This window comes from Apteryx rowi, unplaced genomic scaffold (assembly GCF_003343035.1).
Source record: "Apteryx rowi isolate R43461 unplaced genomic scaffold, aptRow1 scaffold_530, whole genome shotgun sequence".
NCBI classification, from domain to species: Eukaryota; Metazoa; Chordata; class Aves; order Apterygiformes; family Apterygidae; genus Apteryx; species Apteryx rowi.
In genome coordinates, this window is record NW_020450795.1 from 367,539 (window position 1) to 386,709 (window position 19,171).

Sequence of the window (19,171 nt, forward strand, 5' to 3'; positions counted from 1 at the left end):
TGACAGAGCAGAGCCAAAATGGCGGCGGCGGCAGGACTCCGTTCCCGCCTTCCAGCGCCGCGCATGCGCAAAGGACCTCCGCGCAGGCGCAGTGCGGCGCGCCGCCGCCTGCCCGCCGCGCATGCGCCCTGCCCCACCCCGGTCACCGGTAGGTGTCGGAGGAAGCGGCGGGAAAATCCCGGCTCCGCTCCGCGGGGCTGAGGCAAAACCGGGAGGACTCGCCCCCCCCTCCCCCCCCGGGAAGAAGCCCGTCCCATCAGCGAGAGACCGGCACAGACACCCCCAGCCCCCGAGAAAGCACTGCAGCCAGACACCGGTGTGGAGGGATCGGTTTTTATTTCAAAAGACAGTAAGACAAAAATTTTTTTTCTTCAAATTTAGTATCAAAACACTTGATATGGTTCTTTTCTCCAGATTGGCCCCTAAAACTGCTACGACCAAGCAGCATGCTTGAACCACAAGCTACACGCGGCGAGCTTGGCACGTCTCCACACTCACGCCTCACGACAACTACACACCAATGCACTGCAGGATGGCTTGTACCTCATTAAGACATTAAGAGCACTCCTGGCCGGGAGGGAAGGCCTCGCTCCCCCCCACCAGGGTAGGCAAAACTTCTCAAAGAAAACAAGACTTTTTGTACTTAAGCTGTTAAGTTGAACCCAGCGATGAGTGATAAAGCTTGGTACATCAGCACTTAGTGAAGGCAAATTCAACCCCTGTGTAGCAACAGGTTAGAGGGGCCACGGCTTCTCTAAGCCTATGGGGAAAGGAAGTGGCCGACACTGTGGGGAGGGGAAGGGGAACAACCCCTGTGAAGATTCAGTTGTTCGGATAACAGACTTGGCTTTAAAAAAAAAAAAGTCTCCTCCTGCTCACGTTGCTTCTCCACAACACAGCATTACCTTAAAGCTGAGAAACTGAACTGTGCTTTTGGCAAATAGCTCCTGGAGAGGAGTTCCAGCCCCAGCAGGCCCCAGGGGATGAGGCAGGAAGGTTTCCTAACTGGCTTCCATTCCTAGCCAGGCTACTCCAATTCAGCAGCCCACAGCCAGGAACTGTCACACCCTCCTTCTTCTCCTGCCAAAGCAGGGCAGTCCAGAGCTGATTAACAGAAGGTTAATACCAAATTTTAAAGCCGAGAGCTTTGAAGTGTAGCTCATGAGCCTCAGTTATTTGGAATGTTTACAATGGTTGCTACAAAAAAGGTAGTTACAAAATGTATACATCTCAAACATGCTCCCCAAACATTATTGCATTGTTTATTTCCCTTAATAATGCTGTTTCAAGCTCTGCCCAACCTGATGACCTTTAACCCTGAGGTGAAGTGGAAGATTAATGTTTGGTCAAGTTGGCAACAGAAGGTAAACCGTGGTCCCCAAGGGTTAGAGGTCAGCAGTGGCTGGGCTGGCCCCCACTGGCATCACRTGGCAGAGGCAGTGGCAGGGATCCATTACATTTCGTTCAGGTCTAGCAGGGTCTGGTCCAGCATTCTTTGCGTGCAGAGATGCTCCTCTTTGGTGGATTTCAGTTTATCTGGTGGGAAGCAAGAGTTATATAGTTACAAGTCAGCTTAAGACGACTAAGAAACCTTTGCCAAAGAAAGCTTGTGCTAGCCCATTCCCAGCACACTGCCATAGCTAGGTTCTCAGTTTCTGGGTGCCTGGCTATTTGCAGCTAGAAGCTCTGGAGTTACCTTGCTCATCTGTGGCCCTTGTCTCTCGCGTTGCCGGTGCTCCCAAGTGGCAAGGTCACGATGTACCTTTAGCTAGTGCTCTAGGCAGTAGTTTGCATGCAGGTGCCTCAGATTGCAGCTAGCTTTCCCCAGGGCCTCCACACTTCCAGACAGCAGACCCCAGTGGCCCCACAAGCCACCCAAGAGCAACTCAGAGATAAAATACATGTAGAAGTCACCCCCCAGGATTACAACTGGTTGTGCCCCCATTTCCCCTAGCACAGGATAGAGATGCCAAGCTGGTCACCAAGACCATACTACCTAGCAGCAGGTAGCAGACAACCATGCCTCAAGGACAGTAGGGAAGAGGCTTTTTTCAGTGAATGGCAGGCAGCGAGCAAGTAGGAGCAAGGGTGCTGCAACTCTGCCCAAGACTACAGGGAGCTTGCACAGTCAGTTCTCACATGTTCCTTAAGCCAGGAGGAGAGCTCAGACCAGCAACTAGCATTCTAGGTAGGCTTTACTCCAAGGGACAGCCCACCCTTATCTCTGAAGAAATCCACACGCTGGGACACTGGACAGACAGGCTGTGGAAAGATGTCCTTTAGGTACAGGCAGTTTCTCCAAGACAGCTCCCCACCACCCCCCTCCTGAGGTCAATGCTGAGGGTCTGACCTCAGCTGTCTCCCAGTTCAGAAATGATGCACTAAGCATAGAGCGAAAAGCAGCCTTCCTAGGGCACTAGCAACAGCAGCATTTAAAGACTCCCTGGAGGCACTCAAGAGACAGCTTTATGCCATGTATTTTGTGACTGGCTTTCAAGATGTCCATTAGCTTTCCCATCCCATTCTGGGACTCCGCATCTGCAGTGGGGTCAGGCCCCAGGAACAACCTTTTCCCTCAAACCTTCTAGGTTAGAGCTTAACTGTATGAAAGTACTACAGGTTTGCAGTGTCTTACAGACCACAAGGTCAGTGATTTATTGTTAGAAGCCATCATTCCATGCAGCAGGAAATCCTACAGTCATTCAGCTAACAGTAAAGTCATAGCACTTGACAGGTATCTAACAGACATAGGCCTAACTCCAGCCCACCCCTCTGATGGTGGGCACCATTCTAGTTCCATGGAGGAGCCAGGCAGGCCCCACTGAACTAGYGAACAAGACTGTTCAGAAAACAGCCATGTCCTAGTGTTACTTCACCAAGAATAGAGGTTACCTTTTTATAAAAAGCTTTTAAATAAAGTACATTAGAGGATCAACTTCAACTGCCCCATTAAATAGCAGTAACTGCATAAAATTTGCAAGTCTGCCAGTCTTAAGAGTGATCAGATTTCACTGTGGTCCACAGCATTGGTGGTCGCAATAAGCTTGTTTAATGGCATTAGTGGGCCCCCTTCTCAGTCACACAGATCATGCAGCGTTAACTTCAGCTCGTTAGAGAGCAGGCGATTTTTCTCAAGCTGGCTGTACAGGCGCTCTGCAGCAGCAACAGGAGGATTAGGGGAAACAAGAGGAAAAGAGAGAGAGAGAAAGGGAAGGTTAGTAGAGTATCAAGATGAGCACATAAATAACCTGTCTCTGTAACACATGCCTCTGAGGATCAAGTCTAGGCTATTACATAGATGAAGACAGGKAGAACAAAAGATTTGTCTTACTCTAACTTGCTTTTCTGCTCAGGAAGATCACAGTGGAAGCCAAGGGCAGGCAGAAATGCAAGTGCTGCCAAGAGCCTATGAAGGCAGAGGAAGGAAGAGACGAACACCAGAAAAGGAGCCTGCAGGCTGGGCTGCACTGTACCCAGGTAAGGAGAGAGTAAGGATGTGCTTTAAGCCCATGCAGTGTTTTGCAGGAGGTAATCCAGATATGGCTGGACCAGAACTACCTTCCAGGATGAGCAATACCACACAGCAGTGGGACTGAGGGGGTTACAGCAATAGRACAGGGACCCAGAGGGCTCTAAGGACAGAACTGACAGTAACAGCATCTCATACCTGACTTGGAGGATAGACCTCCAGGACACGACTTTGTGCCACACTAACAACTCACCCCTTCAATAGAGGGAATGAAGGCAGCATCTACTTTCGATACCGGACAGAGGAAGTTCTGTGGTAGCCATAAAATAGGAACCTGAGCTCCAGAACAACCATATGGGCAGGGCACAGGCTACCACTGCACCCAACATCCCTCACCCCACACCTGGTACCTGTCCTTACAGGAGCTTCCCTCTCAGGGCACTAGCAGCCACACTCCTCCCCAGGGCTGGTACCCAAGCATGTGTTTTTATCAGTAACCCCAAGAGGGAACCAGTCTGATCTTCTCCCAGGACAGGTCACCCCTCAGGACTGGACAGCCATACTCCTGCCATGTGATCTGTCAGCCACAGCCAGCCAGAATACTGTAGAGAACCTGTTTAGCATCCATCTTTTCCCCTCCCTGTGGGATAAGAGTGTTCTCCTGGCCAGACAACCTCAATTCCTGTATTTGGGGGAATTCTAAGTGGTGAAAAATCCCAATAGTTCTGTCAGGCTGTAGCAACACCCACAGCATGCTGCCACTGCTCGATGAGCCAGCATAAAGCAGAGCAACTCACACTGAGCTTAGGCTTCTTCTCAAATCCTTTTTGTACTATGAGCACCCTAAGCTTCTAGGGCACCCTTTGAGGGAGATCTACACTACTCCTTGTTGCTTGCAACCTAGGAATGTTTTACTCTTGAGCAAGTCCTGGCTATGACATTCAGGACAGAGCCAAGCTGTTCACATGGTACAGGCCACAGCACACACCCTTCCCAGAGAGGCTTAGCCCAGTCCCTCCAGCCTGACAGCCACACAAGGGAAAAGCACACCTTCACCTAGCCTCCCTCAGCACCTGCTCCGGCTATGCCTCAGCCTGCAGGACAGACAGCAGTAATGCTGACCGTTCCTTCTTTAAAGCCACTGAGGGACCAAAGAGCAGCAGGAGAAGCTGACAGTTGCTGCCCACTACAGTCTAACTGGGAAGCGGAAGGAAACTGTGGTATGGGAGAGGAACATCCCATCCTGGCCTATGCCTGTGCCTGCCTTGCATACAGGCTACTATTGCTAGAGACTCATTCCGTCTTGCCTCCATGCTGGCTCTCAGCAGGTAGACTGGGCGCCCTGATGACAGTCTCCAGCCCCAGGTGACCAGGGCCAGTCCTGGATCTCTAGGATGGCACAGGATGGAAATGAACTCTGATTAGTAAAAGCATGAGTGACTAGGCTGGTGCAACAGCTGATGGCCTTCAACCAAGTGCCCCATGTTACCACTTGTGCACATGGACCTGATTATTCACCCACACAAGAGGAGATTGACTTAAGTAATTGGTGTGACCCTTCCTAGACCTCAGGAATAGCCTCTCAGTATTGAGCATTTGCTCAGATCTGCTGGGACAGGCTCCAGTGTTTGGCCTTCTCCCTTCCCCACCCAACCTGCAGGGCAGCCTCAGAGGTCATGTTTGCATCTCGGGGCGCTCCAAGACCTGTGCCTCCTGGTCAGTTTATCTGCATTTGCAGCACTCCTGAGTCAACAGCCCAGCTCCTGGTAACCAGCCTATACAAGCCTAGCAATCCAGTCAGACCAGAAGCCTTTCAAAACCTCCCAGGGCACAAGTTGCTTCACCCACACATCCATCCACCACCTAGTGAGGAGTTCTATCAAGACTAGCATTGAGAGGGCCTGCCAAAGCCCAGCCTTTGATAACATCACTTGCAACACCGCTGTGCAACAGTACAGCCACCTGCTCCACACTCTGTGCAAGTTAGTAGTAAACCCTTGATTGACAAGACCTCCCAATGAGGAGGTAGGCTGTTTCACAAGGGCAGGGAGTGTGGTGCCACATCCCTCCCAGGAAGAGCTGGCAACCGAATGCTAGGCTGGAAGCCTCCATTCCCCTCGCTATTTGTGATGGAAGCCCTGCMCCTTCGCACAGGATCTAGACCCCCTAGTTAAGCTGCCGGTTTAGTTACTGAAGAGTTGCAGATTCTCACTCTTTGGTTACATGGCACAGAGCTATTTCTTATACCTCAGGAAAGCCAGACCACCATCTGCTAGAGCTTTCCAAACTGTTACCCTTTGAAACCCCTTGCAAGAGTGCTCCATCCTTCCCTGCTCAGATCTGCAAYAGTGTCCAGCAGAGCGGGGACAGCCCTGATACAGAAGGCAGAGGGAGGATAGGCAGAGACAGTTCAGTGTGCTTGGACTATGCTTACTGCTAGTGCCATTTGTGTGGGAGAACTGAATGCAAACAAACCTGAAATTCAGGAAACCACCGGGGGTGTCCCATTTCACCAAAACTCGGCTCATGAAGGGCTCTTCGGGCCCTGTGGCAGACAAGCCAATCCAGGAAGGAAAAAGTATTTGACAAGCCACCATGAGGCAACATATACAGTTATGTCAGGCTGATCAGTGCTTATGGTACCAAAACAACTAGTTAATGGACTCAAATCAGCAGTGAAATGTGTCAAGTGTTTGCAGCCTGCCACCAGCTGCAGTGCTCGGTGTAGTGCTCCATGCCATGCTCCCCAGAAGGAACCTGCCATCCTCAGCCCCTGCACAGGGAGCTGGAGGAGTCTGCCAGGCTTGTATTCCCTGGCACCGATGCCCTCAGCCCTGCTGTGGTGCAATTCTCATTCCAGAAGGAAGGGCCTCATGCAGGCACAGGCTACTGCAGCATCTAGCACACAGCCAATCCTGTCTGACTAGAACTCAGCAAGAATTTGCTTGATATTTATTAGCTTTCACATCCTGCCAGTGACCTAGTGTCTATCAGGTGTGGTAGCTTCCCACTGCAAGCCAGCATTTGGCAACCGATACCAGTGAATGCTACAGAGCAATCAAGTGTGAGGAGTGTCTTTAGCCAGACTGAAGTGGACACAGCTTGAAAACTTTCTGCTACAAACCCAAGCATCCTATTTGATCCTACAGAGCATGCTGTGCATTGAGGCACTGTTTGCAGAGCTGCAATTCACATGTGAGCCAATAAGACACCCAAAGGGTAAAAATTCAGTGCATTAATGAAGTCTATGTATTCCACCAACACCAATAAAGATTACACTGATTTGAAGGCAACATTGAAACAGTTACTCTAAAGCAGCAAATGGTCACTAGAAATCCATTTCTCAACAGCACCAGCCGTTCCATTCAATTTATACAAGAGTTGTTTTTCTTAAAAAAAGGTGACATCATGCTCAAACAAGAGGCAAGAGAAATACAAAAGGAGCTTTATGGCTCTACACAAGATATGCAGATGAGAACACAACATACTCCCAGCTACACCCAGACATTGAAAGGGCAGCCCCTTAGAGCACAGCAGTGTCTGGCACATCAGGTCAAACAGAGAGAGCTTTGTTTAGAAGCAAGCGTGGTATAACTGGGGGGCTGCTGCTGCTGTCAAGTTTCAGTATCCTTACAACAGCATTCGTTCCCAGTGATGGCCTGCACACAGTAACTGGAAAAAGGTACTGGAATTCAGAGTGAGATGATGAGAGCATGAATGCAGGGTGCAGATGCAGAACAAGCCATCAAGCAGAGAGGCAAATCCAAAGTGGAGTTTGGAATCACAAGACTTATCTGTGTGAAACAGAAGGAGACACTAATTTTAAGAGAGGCTTAAGTGTGTGTGCACAGCAAACTGTTCAGGGAGCTTTCAGATGCTAGCATTAAGGCTCTTCCTCTACAACACAAGTACCTGGCCTTTCCTTGGTTAGTGGTAAGGACTGTGCAGAGCAGCTGTTAGCAGAATCCACAGCAAATCTGAACAAAAAGCTAAGTAGCAAAGTTGCAGAAACACACGAGTTCAGCTACTTCCACAGATCACTTCATGATCCACTCCATCCCAAGCCTGTTATGGCAATTCCTGAGGAATCCACTTGAGCACTATCCACAGCCTCTTCCAAGAGGAATCCTGAGACCATGGCCCATTGCTCTAGCAGGCAACTAAGCAGCATTACCTTAGGAAGCCTTTTCCAGTGGGACTGGGAATTGCATTCCTTAGCACAGATCAGTGAGTTCAAGTCAGAACCCTTTAAGGCCAGCACAGCACTCAGAATTACACATGCAGATCACAAGGACCTAGAGTTAGAATACAGCATGCTGCAAGGAAGCCTCCACAATCCTAGAGGCAGAGATCTGTAGAAGTAACCTAGACACAATGCCATTGATTCACTGGCTATGGAAATCACAGCAAACCAAGCAAGCTCTGGCGGTCTAGCCTGCTGAAGCAAGAGGCAAACACCAGCCCGCTCATATTTACATGGAAGTCATGTCATTCAGGGCGTGGTCCAGTTCCTCACTAATTGCTTTGTACTTCAGTTTCTGGGCATAGAGCTCATCTAGAAGAGGTTTAGGAGGAGAACAAAAGGGAAACAATGAGGGAAGGCAGAGTTCTTCCAACACCCTGGGTCAGGAAAAGCAGTATGGGATTCATGAATGGAAGAAAATGAAGTCAGATGTGCAGACATTACAACTCTATTAGTTCCTGAGCAATGAATGAGAGGGTTCTGACAGCTTGAGGACAGGCTGACCAGCGAGTGCCTTCCAGATTACAAGCCAGCTCTAAGGTGAACAAAGCCAAGAGCTCAAACCACATTAGCTTGTGAGAACAAGCTGCTCTGCTAGGTCAGCAGGAACCACTGACAGATGGAGTACCAGGGAAGGGCAACTCCACTTTTCAGGGAGATGATCCAATTGCTAAACCAAAGAAAGGCATAGATCAATTAAGTGCTTTGTTCTCACCTTCAGTTTCAATACAAAAAACCTGTTTGGGAGAAGTCAGTTAAGTAATAGTCCTAGGCATCAGAGGGAATTCCCATTATGTACACACACAGCTAGGCAGGATAAGCTGAACAGACAAGCCACACCTGTGTTCTCCATCAGATAATGGAGCCAACTAGCAGATCACCTGCCTTCAGTGGAGGAGGCAGTCTTGAAACTTGTACTGATGCACTCCTTTAGGATCATGTAGAGCTGGCAGAGACTTCTCCCAACACTGACTGCCTAGGCTACAGCACAGCTGTTAATGTTGTTAACTGTTTTGCAGAGCCCAGAGAACTTTGTCAGTTGTCATAAACTAGGTCACTTCAGCAGCAAGACTGTAGACTGGAGCCAACTCTCCCAGTGTGTTTCAAGGGTAGCATACATGGACTTGGAGGAGTTTTTGCAGTTCCCAATAAAGGCTTGCCCTGGATCATGAATTGGCTCAGATTGCTGCTTGGCTGCAGTTCTGGAACAGCTCAGCTGACACCATTGCTATTTCTAGATAAAACTCCTGAGCAACTCCAGATGGAACAATGCAGCTTTGAATCTCCAAGACCTGACACTAAAAGACCACTAAGGCACATGCTGTGGTCAAGGCAGGGGGCCACTAAGACTTTTGGCTTGCCAGCACCAGCACTCCATCCGCAGCTGTCTACAGAAGACTCAGCCACAGCCCCCGAGCTAAAACAGGTAGCTGGAACCTTCTCTTCTCATCCTTTGGGGAGAGGTAGGATTCTGTGAAGTCAGGTGTCAGGAGAGTGTTTCTTAAGTACTGCGAAACCAGGAACAGAAGGAGGAAAGAAACCCATCCTTGACAAAAGCAGACATCACACTGCATGGATGGGGCTTCGGGTGATTTAATCTTGAATCAGGACTGATGCTGGGCAGTCTGAATCTTCACGGGGGCTGGCTCATGGCTCACTAGCTACTGTCTGCAGCTGACTTGCAGTAATGCTGTCTGCAGCAGCTAGCCACATGCATGCAGTTCTGCACAGAAGTATGTTATTGAAGCCAGTTCCTGTTGAGTTCAGGTGGCTTTTCCTACCCCACTCCTTAACTTCGGTTAAACTGGAGTATAGTAATCCAGTTACATTCCTGAGGACATCACAGCCAAGACCTACCATCCATGCTGTCTGTTACTATGAGTCAGATATAGCAAGATGTTCAGATCAAGAGCTTTGTTTTCTGGCTGTGCTGTGGCAGGCCTCATTAAGAGCAGATACATTGGGCACAGTTCTTGAGCCCAGAGGCTCCAACCTCACCTTGCAGGCTGAGTTTGGCTATGCTCCAAGGGCAGAGCAGTGTCTCCACTCTCCAGCTACCTGGGAGACAGCCTTCCTCAGCTCCCCACTCCTCACATGTTCTTTGGCTTCCCCATCCCCAGAATGTACCTTCCAAATCATCAATGGTCTTCTCCAGCTTGGCTACAGATCGTTCAGCAAATTCAGCACGAGTCTCTGCCTGCCAGACAGGAGTGAGTCAGTCAGTGCAACAGCTTTCACATGCAGCAAAGGACTAGAAAAGCATCAGCCTGAGGATGTGGCATCTCCCATCCTCCATGTCTCTCCTCAAGGAAATTGAGGACTGAATCTCCATGGGGCCAGCCCACATGACTGGGCTGTCCTGACATGGTCACTCACCTCTTTGAGTTTATCAGTCAGGATCTTGATCTCTTCTTCATATTTATCCTCTTTTTGGGAGTACTGTGGAAAAGGAGAGAGAGAGTCAGCAAACAGCAGCCCTCAGCAACCCCAGATATCTCCCACTCCAGAGATCTTGCAGCTACAAAGGGAGACAAACTCCTTGCTGCATATACGTGCCCACGGGAGCTTCCAACTGATGGCTATTCACGCCCCTACCCTAGTCCAGCAGAACTGGATCAGGCAGCAAGTCCTAAACCATACACGCAACATATGAAGTTGGGCACATAATAATTCACATCCAATCAGCATAAACATCTTGGGCTGCTCGCATCTGCCTCAAGGCAGGGAAGGGCAGTCAGACTTCCCGCACTCCCAGCTTCTGGAAGTCAACATTAGCTCTGCACTGAAATCCGTTAGTTCTCCCAGGCCTGTGGCTCCCAGGAGAACAACCACTGCTCTCCACACTTGCTTAAGGCTGCAGTTGCATCATTTCCATCCTAGTGGGTGCTCTGCAGTCACACACTCTTCTAGCAAAACAGAAAGGTTTCTGGCCCTTTGAAAAGCAGCCCTACCTTCTCAGCCTGAGCCTCAAGAGACTTGAGATTGTTGGTGACATTCTTCAGCTCCTCCTCCAGCTCGGAACATTTACTGTGGATTTTTGTAAAGAAAGGGAGGAAACGAAGAAAAGAAGAAGTGGGAAGGAAAGACAGGAGAGATGAGAAGTGAATCCATGTGCAGGGAAGACCAAAGAGTTTTTTAGGAGACAAAATGATCAGACTGGATGAGACCTTGCTTCAAGGCACTTCTGCRGGAAGCAAGTTCCCTCCCAGCCTCCAAGTTCACATTTTAAATAATCTACTGGCATGGGCACAGGGCACTGAACTGAGCAGCCGAGATGTGGACACAGATTTGTGCCGGACCTAGAGTCTTCAAGTAGAAGTTGCATGTTTAGTTTGCTGTAAGGGGGAAGTTGTTCTGATGGATAGCTGGACAGCTGCCATCCATTCAGACAGAAATATTTATGGTCAGAGAGGACAGAGCATTCCAGGAGAGAAAGATGCAATTAAGCTGAAGGAAGGAGTGTAACAAGACGACCACAAGAGYTTTGGTTTAATGGTTTGAGAAGGGAAAGGTTAGTACCTTTTCTTCAGCAACAGACAGACACTTCAAGTTCTGGTCCATCACTCTGATCTGCTCCCGCAGCTCCCGGCAACGACTGTTAGTGACGGTCACATGATGGCACAAGCCAGGTGGGGGCAAGGGTCAAAAAGGACCACAAATAACACAATAAAGCAGAGCAAAAAGGGGAGAGGGGAAAAAACAAAAATGTCACAGTCATGACATGCATGTCTGGGCAGGAAGCACAGCGCTATTGCTGCATACACACTTTGTTAGACGAGGCCCAGAAGACTGAGAAAGGCCCTGACCAACTCCTTAAGGATCAGTTAAAGCATCCAGACAAGTGAAAGGAGTCCAGACAATGCAATTTGTGTCTCTGCTCTGAGCAGAGGAAGTTTAGCTTGCTGCTCAACAATGCAGTGCAAAAGTCTCTAGTGGTTACTAGATTTTTTTTTATTATTTTTATTTAAGAGGCCAGAGACCAGCCTCAGATCTGTCTTTGGACATTCCACATGCCGCTTCAACTCCCCGCTCGGGAGGCCTTTGCAGTTTTAGGACAAGCACTGTGCACTCAGGTGCCCCACAGCAATGTGTAAGGAGCTAGTGACCATACAAAGCAGTGCTAGTGAATACTGAGTGGAGAAGGATCCTTTGGCCTTTACTGCCTAAGAGGTCAATCCATGCAAAGAGGCAGAACATCTCCTCTACAAGGCAAATCATGCCAAGTTTGATGCACAAACTCTACATTCTCAGTGGACTTAATCCTGTTCAGAGCAGATTATTTCCAACTCTTTCATCTGAAGATGATACTTTAGGCCTTGTGTAACAAGGTTAGAAATGCTCTGTTAGTGTTAGTTTCCATGCAAAGATAGACATGCAAGTTGTATGCGAGCAGATATACTCACGACTCCGCAAGCTCGGCTCTCTCTTCAGTACGCTCCAGATCTCCTTCTATGATCACCAGTTTCCGAGCAACCTGGAAGGGAGAGTCAGAGTTAACAGGAAGGTATCTTGTACTCACAGGCCATGCAAGGTAGTAAAGGAAACGCTCGCTGGAGTCACCAGAGTCTCTTGGCAAGGGGTAACACTGGTGTAGCTCTGCTGAGAGCCAGGCTCCCCCCATGTTTGCTGAGGAAAACACTGTCTGCAGGAAGAGGAGCCGCCTCTCCTGGCCAAGGCCAGCTGTATGAGAGCATCCAAGARCCTCACCTCCTCATACTTCCTGTCTGCCTCCTCAGCAATGTGCTTGGCTTCCTTGAGCTGGATCTCCTGCAGTTCCATCTTCTCCTCATCCTTCAGAGCTCTGTTTTCAATGACTTTCATGCCTCTGCCCAAAAGAAAGTGCAGTGATRGGAGATGTATAAGCCAATCCGGTACAAGCCAGCAGGAGTGTAATGCATTTCAGAGCATTAACAGTGCTCCCACTGGAACAATGTTGCTTCCCCATAAGCTRCAAGACCTCTGAGTGCAGAGGGTAGCACGGCAAGACAGACACTGCTGGGCTGATGCAAACAGAGCAACTTCAATTGCTCAGAATTAACTCTTYCCTGGAGCATTATTCCAGCAGCTCACTGGACTCCTTGACCAAGAGAAACAGGGTGCTGCTGAGAAGGACAAGTCAGGCTCTTAGGGGACTCTGTACAGTTGAGCTGAGCACTTTCCAGGCTGAAATATAGGAAGAGCCAAGTTTGTCATTATGGCAGGACATCAGCTGGGTCAGGCTGCTCACTACAGCATATGCATTGATGAAGCACATCAGCCAACTGGAAGCACTTTGATGGGACCACTCCCCTCTGAATCACACTGCCAGGTTAGCAAGGGACATCTGCCAGAATGGAGGCTTCTGGCAGAAGCAGCAGGAAGAAAAGCTTCCCCCACTCCCAGCAGTCATCTTTACCCAATAAATGGCTTCCCAGAACCCGCTCATTTCTCTTGCCTCCGAGGCAGAGATGCAGCAGAGCCCATGGCACTTGCTTGCTACTTAGCCTCAGGTTCTGAGAATACTCACGTAAGGCCACAGCATTGTTTTAGTAGCTGCTTATGCAGAGCCTCAGACTCCCACATCCAGCCTTGATGTGGCGTTTACTTCCCACCCTCCAGGAAACCCAAAAGGTTGATGGCACGGGGCCCTCAGCCAGGAGCACATTTGGATGTTTCACCAAGTGAGAGCAGCAACCCCTGCTCACCTTTCACTTTCATCTGCAGCCTTCTCTGCCTCTTCCAGCTTTTGCAGGGCTGTGGCAAGACGCTCCTGGGCTCGATCCAACTCCTCCTCTACCAGCTGGATACGGCGATTCAAAGATGCCACTTCTGCCTCAGCCTAGAGGGAGCAGATCAGAGTGACTCAGTCTGTAGCAGGTCTAGCAGCTAGTGCAGGGCAGCTGAGGTCTGCCTTTAGGTCAGTGGCAGCACACCGGAAACCAAACCAAAGACAAGGTGCTTTATCCACTTTCTTACACCGAGACAGCACTCCCCAGATGCTTGCGCGTTAAGCCTTGCAAGATTTAACATACAGCTTAGCAAGTATGGCAGTCATTCTGCAGGTTTCTCACATGTCAGCTTGAGCTGACTTGACAGTTTAGCATAAGTCATCTACTTAGTGTTTATGGCTTGATGCGTCTTCCTTCACAGCTGCTGTAACCCTGCCAGGCCATCAATCACAGCTCTATTTATCCACCACACCAGAGCTCCATGGCAGCCTGCTATTTAGCATAAAGTCAGTTTGTCCATGTGATCTGGACATGAGTGTTGCTTGAAACAAGTTCTCTTAGCAGCAAAGCAAGAAAGATTAATAGCTCCAGGTTCAGAGGTCTGCCAAGCCGCGTCAGTGCCGACAGATCAGGCTTTCTGCAGAGCTGCCCCAGACCCGGGGCAGCAACTTGGTTCAGCCAATAGCTTTAGTGCCCACAATTCCAGCGACTCAAGCCATGAATAGCCAACTGTGCTCTAGGTTTCCTTCCTCCCAGCAATTCACTAATAACCCAGAGAAAGAGTAAAAGTCTGATCCAATCTTGAAATAAGCTAGGGAGGCTGTGCCCCAGCAAGAGACAGCTTGGTGGAGACAGCCACCTCATTTCAGCCTTACTACCCAGGAGTCTGAAACTGCTGCGAGCTGTGGGYTCTGCATTTGCTGTAAGACAGTACCCGGAAGCACAACCACAGGAATGACCAGGGCTTTAGTGAAATCAGCAGAGATTAGAAGCTATCGCATACACCCAATCAACCACAGTGTCATCCACCCTTGACCAGAACTGGCGGAAAGCCTGGAAGCTTTGGAGACACTAAAGCCCCATCAGAGCCACCCCCRAGGGACATGACATCCTGTTCTTCGGCAGGATTTCCAAGCCGTTACAGAGATGCCATGGGACTACAGCCATTTCAGGACAACATTGTGATCTACTACAGAGACACTAGTGCCCAGGCACATGCCAGGCATATATGAAATATCCCAGCTACTTGTAACAAAGCAGCCTGCAAGGGCGTGCTGCTTCTAAGCAAGCCGGCCGATGCCCAAGGAGGGAGGAGCAGAGCTATGAAAGAGGCTAGTGTTAGAATAGGGTTTAACGCAAATCAAGTTCAGCTCCCGGGGGCAGCTGTCCGAGCTCTTCCCTCCCAGGCCAGCTCCTGAACACCACTGTGCGGTGCCCTGGCTGGCAGCAAGGTGATCAGCACCTCCCAGCAGCAGGTTTCAAAATGCAGGTTGCAAGCCCGGAACTTGCTTTAAGAGGAGCTCCCATGCGGGCACACCCTGCTCTTCACCATGGAAACCTGCAGCACTTTGATGCTCAAACAAGCCAGCGCTGCAGCATGCGGCCACAGACCCAGCCCTGCTGGAGCAGCCAGCGCATTCCTCCGGAGGAGGAAGTGGTCTGCTAGAAGAGGAACAAAATGATATGTTAAACAGAACTGGAAAGGAGACAGTTTGACACACATGCATATAGCCTATTAAAGAGGCAAGAAGCTGTCAAGACAGTGAGCCTCCCCCTTCTCCCRAGGGGTAGGGGCACACCAGCACGGCAGGCCTGTTTCCTGACCTCCAGAACCTCATCACTTAACCCTGACTTCCTGTAGTCAGAGCTTGACTCACCCAAAAAAACTCCCTTGCTGTTAAGGAACTGCCTCTCTCCTTGTTAAGGGGGTCTGCAGAAGGACCCTTATCCGTTATTTCTGCTTTTCTTCACTGGATACAACTGAAGCTGGCAGGCTTCCCTTGAACACCGGAGTGACACTTCCAGGCAGCCCCGCTACTGAACAGGACATTCCCGTTACTCTGTACTTCCCGCAGACTCGGGAAGACAACCCTGAGTCAGAGAGCTACAAAGAGCCCTGCAAGCCATGGGCCAAACTTTCCATGGCATTCATGGTTCCGCACCACTTCCCCAGGCCAGGGAAATTCCTCAGGACCCAGCAGCACACGAGGGCCAAGACACACATTCTGGGGTGAGCGCAAGATGCCACTACACTGCAGGCACGAATTCTCTCTCCRTGTAACAGGGCTCCAGCAAGCTGGTGTGGAAGCATGCATGTTCCCATGACAACACTGCTATTGCAGGAGAATTCCTTATGTGGCTGCAAATAAAGAGCAGAACTAAGGTTTGGGAGTGGCTTCATTTTACCGCACAGTAGAATCTTCTATCAGACTTAACAGCAAAGGCAGATCTGTCCCAGGAACCCCACAGAAGCAGTGACACACTGCTCCTCATGGACATCATCCACGCCACACATTTAGACTTCAGCATTCTGGCTTTAAAAGCCTCAGCCTTGTTATTTGAACAAAATTAGCAGTAAAGTCACAGTGCAAATTTGCAGAGTCTCACTCAGATCTGAGCGATCCAAAGATCTGTCCGCCCCTCGAACCTTCCCTGCAAAGAGCTCCAGCATCTGCCTGCCTTACTGGCCTGCTGTTCATGAGTTGCCTCAGTCTTTTGGTCTGAGGGAACTGCAAGAGCAGGGTGCTTGCCAGTTTAGATTTTGATGTGGTTGCTCCTTCCTTCCCTTCGAGCAATTCCAGCCCAGTCACTGTCTGCTCCCCTTCCCCCACACTTTCACAACAAGGACGCCAGTATTCGAGGCATCCTGCACTGAACAGCGGAGATCCCCACTCATTAGCCAGTATTTCAGCAGGATACAGTCTAGGAGTTTTCCACTGAGCTCCTGCACTGGCAGCATCACAAGTGAGATCACTTCCATTTTATCAGCACATGCCAAGGCTACTTACACCTTTGTGCTTGCAACATTGGGCCAGACAAGATGGCTGGGTTCCTCCCCTTCCTCTTGAACAGCCCAGAGTGAGCAAGCAGCCAGGAAATCTGACCAGAGATGGAGAACCCTCTTCAGCTCCTCCCCAGCACCCTCGGGTCCCTGCACAAGCCAGYTTCAGTTCAAAGCTGGTTTGTGAGACAACACAAAAAAAAAAATCCACCAGCTCCCTCCAATTCCTGATGCTTTTCGGCTGGCAGTTCCTCAGCATCTGCCGAGCTGGAGGCAGCTGTTTTGCCCAAGGTATGCCACAGCTCAGAAGCAGACCTGCGAGATGTTACTACCCCCTCCCTGAGCCTGTTGCAGGGAGAACAGTAAGTGAAACCCAGAGCTGTTCCGCAGCAGCAAACAGTCAGCAGCTTTCGTACTCTTGCAAACACCACAGCCTAGATGTCAGCCCCCCCTTCCAGCCGTTTCAACACCAGGTTTCAGATTCAGGGAACCTCAGCGAGAACAAGCAAACTGTCCTGCCAGGTAAGTCACAGACACTCACTTTGCCACTAGCTCAGAGGGGCTAAACCTTTCCTAAACAGACCATTTCAAGTAGCTCATCTTCTAGATAGCTGTGTGCTGAGGTAATGCTGTATTTACAAAAAGCCTGGCTAAGCTTACGCAGATGTTCAAAGAGGCCCAAATTTCAAAGCGCTGCTGCCCAGACCTGGCTTTCCTGAACGGTTATGCCGCACATCTGACCTCTAGCAGCTAGCTGCTTGTCCTGCCCGAAGGGGCTTCCTTAATTCCTGCAGACCCCAACTCATCACAGCAAGTAAAACAGACGGCCCAGCACAGGGAGCAAGAAGTCAGYGCTCCAGGCAAGACCGTAGGACAGCAGGGTGCATCCAACGCAGCAGTGCTGTAGCTACAGGCAAGCATTCAGCAAGACAGGAGATCCGTACAACAGCCGGAAAACCAGGCACCGGGCTCCCTCCGCACACCTACTCAGACAGCCAGGGACACGCAAAGCCTCAGCGACGGGCAATTCTTAGGGAAAGACACTAAGCCTTCCGGACAGGCAGGGAACGCAAGGCCTGTTTCGATCCCGGCCAGGGGCACCGGCAGCCCCGCTGCCTCAGGGGACGCGTAAATCGGCACTTGGACCTGCAGCCTCGAGACCCCGGCGCCGTCCGCGGACAGGCAGGCAAAGCTCCGCTCGGCGGCAGCGGCAGCGCCCGGGTGCGAGCACGGCTCAGCCAAGGGCCGCGTGGAGTTTCGGCAGGGCCGAAAGCGTTTCTCACCGCACGACGGGGCAGAAGCGAGTTTGACAGGCGGAGACGCAGCCGTTCCCGCGGCCGGTGCCATTAAACCTCTCCCCGCGGTGGCGGAACGAGGCCGGGCGGGCACTGCCCGGTCGCCGCCGCCCCTCCTCGCCCAGTCCCGGTCTCCCCCTCAGCCGCTTGCTCCCCGCAAGCCAAACGCCCGGGGCCAAAGCCACGAAGCTGCGCCGGAGCCCGGCGCCACCGGGGCTGGGATAACTCCACCCCCCCACCCCGGGCCAGGCAACCCCCGGGGACCCCGCCACAAACCGGGAGCGGCATCCCGGGGCCCGGCCGGCGCACCGGGGGCGGGAGGAGCGGAGCGGGGCCGGCGGCCCCGCCGCAGCGGGAGGGGGGAGGCCCGGCGGGGCCGCGGGGTGCCGGCGCGCCGGTACCTGCTCGCGGTTGCGGCGCTCGGCCTCCACCTCGCGCTGCAGGCGGTCGGCGCGCTCCTCGGCGTCGTCCGCCTGCTGCTGCAGCACCTGGATCTTGCGCTTCACCGCCTCGATGGTGGTGGCCCCCGCCATGGCTCCCGCGCCGCCGCCGCCGCCGCTCCGCTCCGCGCCGCCGCCCGGCCCCGCCCTGAAATACCGGAACCCGCCGCCCCGGCCCCGCCACCGGGGAAGTGACGTCACTTCCGCCGCGCGCCCCCTCTCCCCCCCTCCCACCTCGGCCCGCCGCGGGGCCCGGATGTGCCCCGCCCCGCCCCGCGTCGCCATGGCGACGGGGCGCATCCAGGCCCGGCGCGGGCCCACGGGGGGCCGGGACACGGCACCGCCCCACAGGGGACACGGCACTGCCCCACGGGGGACACGGCACCGCCCCACTGGGGGCCAACGCTGCCCCACGGGGGGCCGGGACACAGCACCGCCCCACGGGGGACACGGCACCGCCCCGCTGGGGGCCGGGACACGACACTGCCCCACAGGGGACGGGGACACGGCACTGCCCCACGGGGGACACGGCACCGCCCCACAGGGAACCTGGCACTGCCCCACGGGGAGCCGGGACGCGGCACCGCCCCACTGGGGGCCAGCGCTGCCCCACGGGGGGCTGGAACACGGCACTGCCCCACGGGGGAGAAGGCACTGCCCCACTGGGGACACGGCACCGCCCCACAGGGGGCTGGAACACGGCACCGCCCCATGGGGGGCCAGGACACGGCACTGCCCCACGGGGGGCTGGAACATGGCACCGCCCCACGGGGGACACGGCACTGCCCCATGGAGGGCCAGCACTGCCCCATGGGGGGCTGGGACACGGCACTGCCCCACGGGGGACACGGCACCGCCCCACAGGGAACCTGGCACTGCCCCATGGAGGGCCAGGATACGCACTGCCCCACGGGGGACATGGCACTGCCCCACTGGGGGCCAACGCTGCCCCACGGGGGGCTGGAACACGGCACTGCCCTGCGGGGAGCTGGGACCCAGCACTGCCCCACGGGGG

At 52.4% G+C, this 19,171-nt stretch overlaps 1 protein-coding gene across 17 annotated transcripts in view; it reads right to left on the reverse strand.

Annotated features, from left to right (window-relative positions):
- Window positions 1-319: 319 nt before the first annotated feature.
- Window positions 320-19,171, reverse strand: part of TPM3 (tropomyosin 3) — a 20,786-nt gene continuing 1,934 nt past the window's right edge. Inside the window, exons 1-11 of one of the 17 annotated variants that reach the window (XM_026080836.1) lie at window positions 18,118-18,330; window positions 13,397-13,530; window positions 12,420-12,537; window positions 12,116-12,186; window positions 10,664-10,739; window positions 10,089-10,151; window positions 9,840-9,909; window positions 7,946-8,024; window positions 5,945-6,014; window positions 2,140-2,262; window positions 320-1,536 (exon numbers count right to left, since the gene is read on the reverse strand). In XM_026080836.1, the coding sequence (XP_025936621.1) occupies window positions 2,185-2,262; window positions 5,945-6,014; window positions 7,946-8,024; window positions 9,840-9,909; window positions 10,089-10,151; window positions 10,664-10,739; window positions 12,116-12,186; window positions 12,420-12,537; window positions 13,397-13,530; window positions 18,118-18,249 (891 nt within the window). In that variant the 5' untranslated portion in view covers window positions 18,250-18,330 and the 3' untranslated portion in view covers window positions 320-1,536; window positions 2,140-2,184. The other 16 variants (XM_026080837.1, XM_026080845.1, XM_026080848.1 and 13 more) reach the window with 16 other exon arrangements.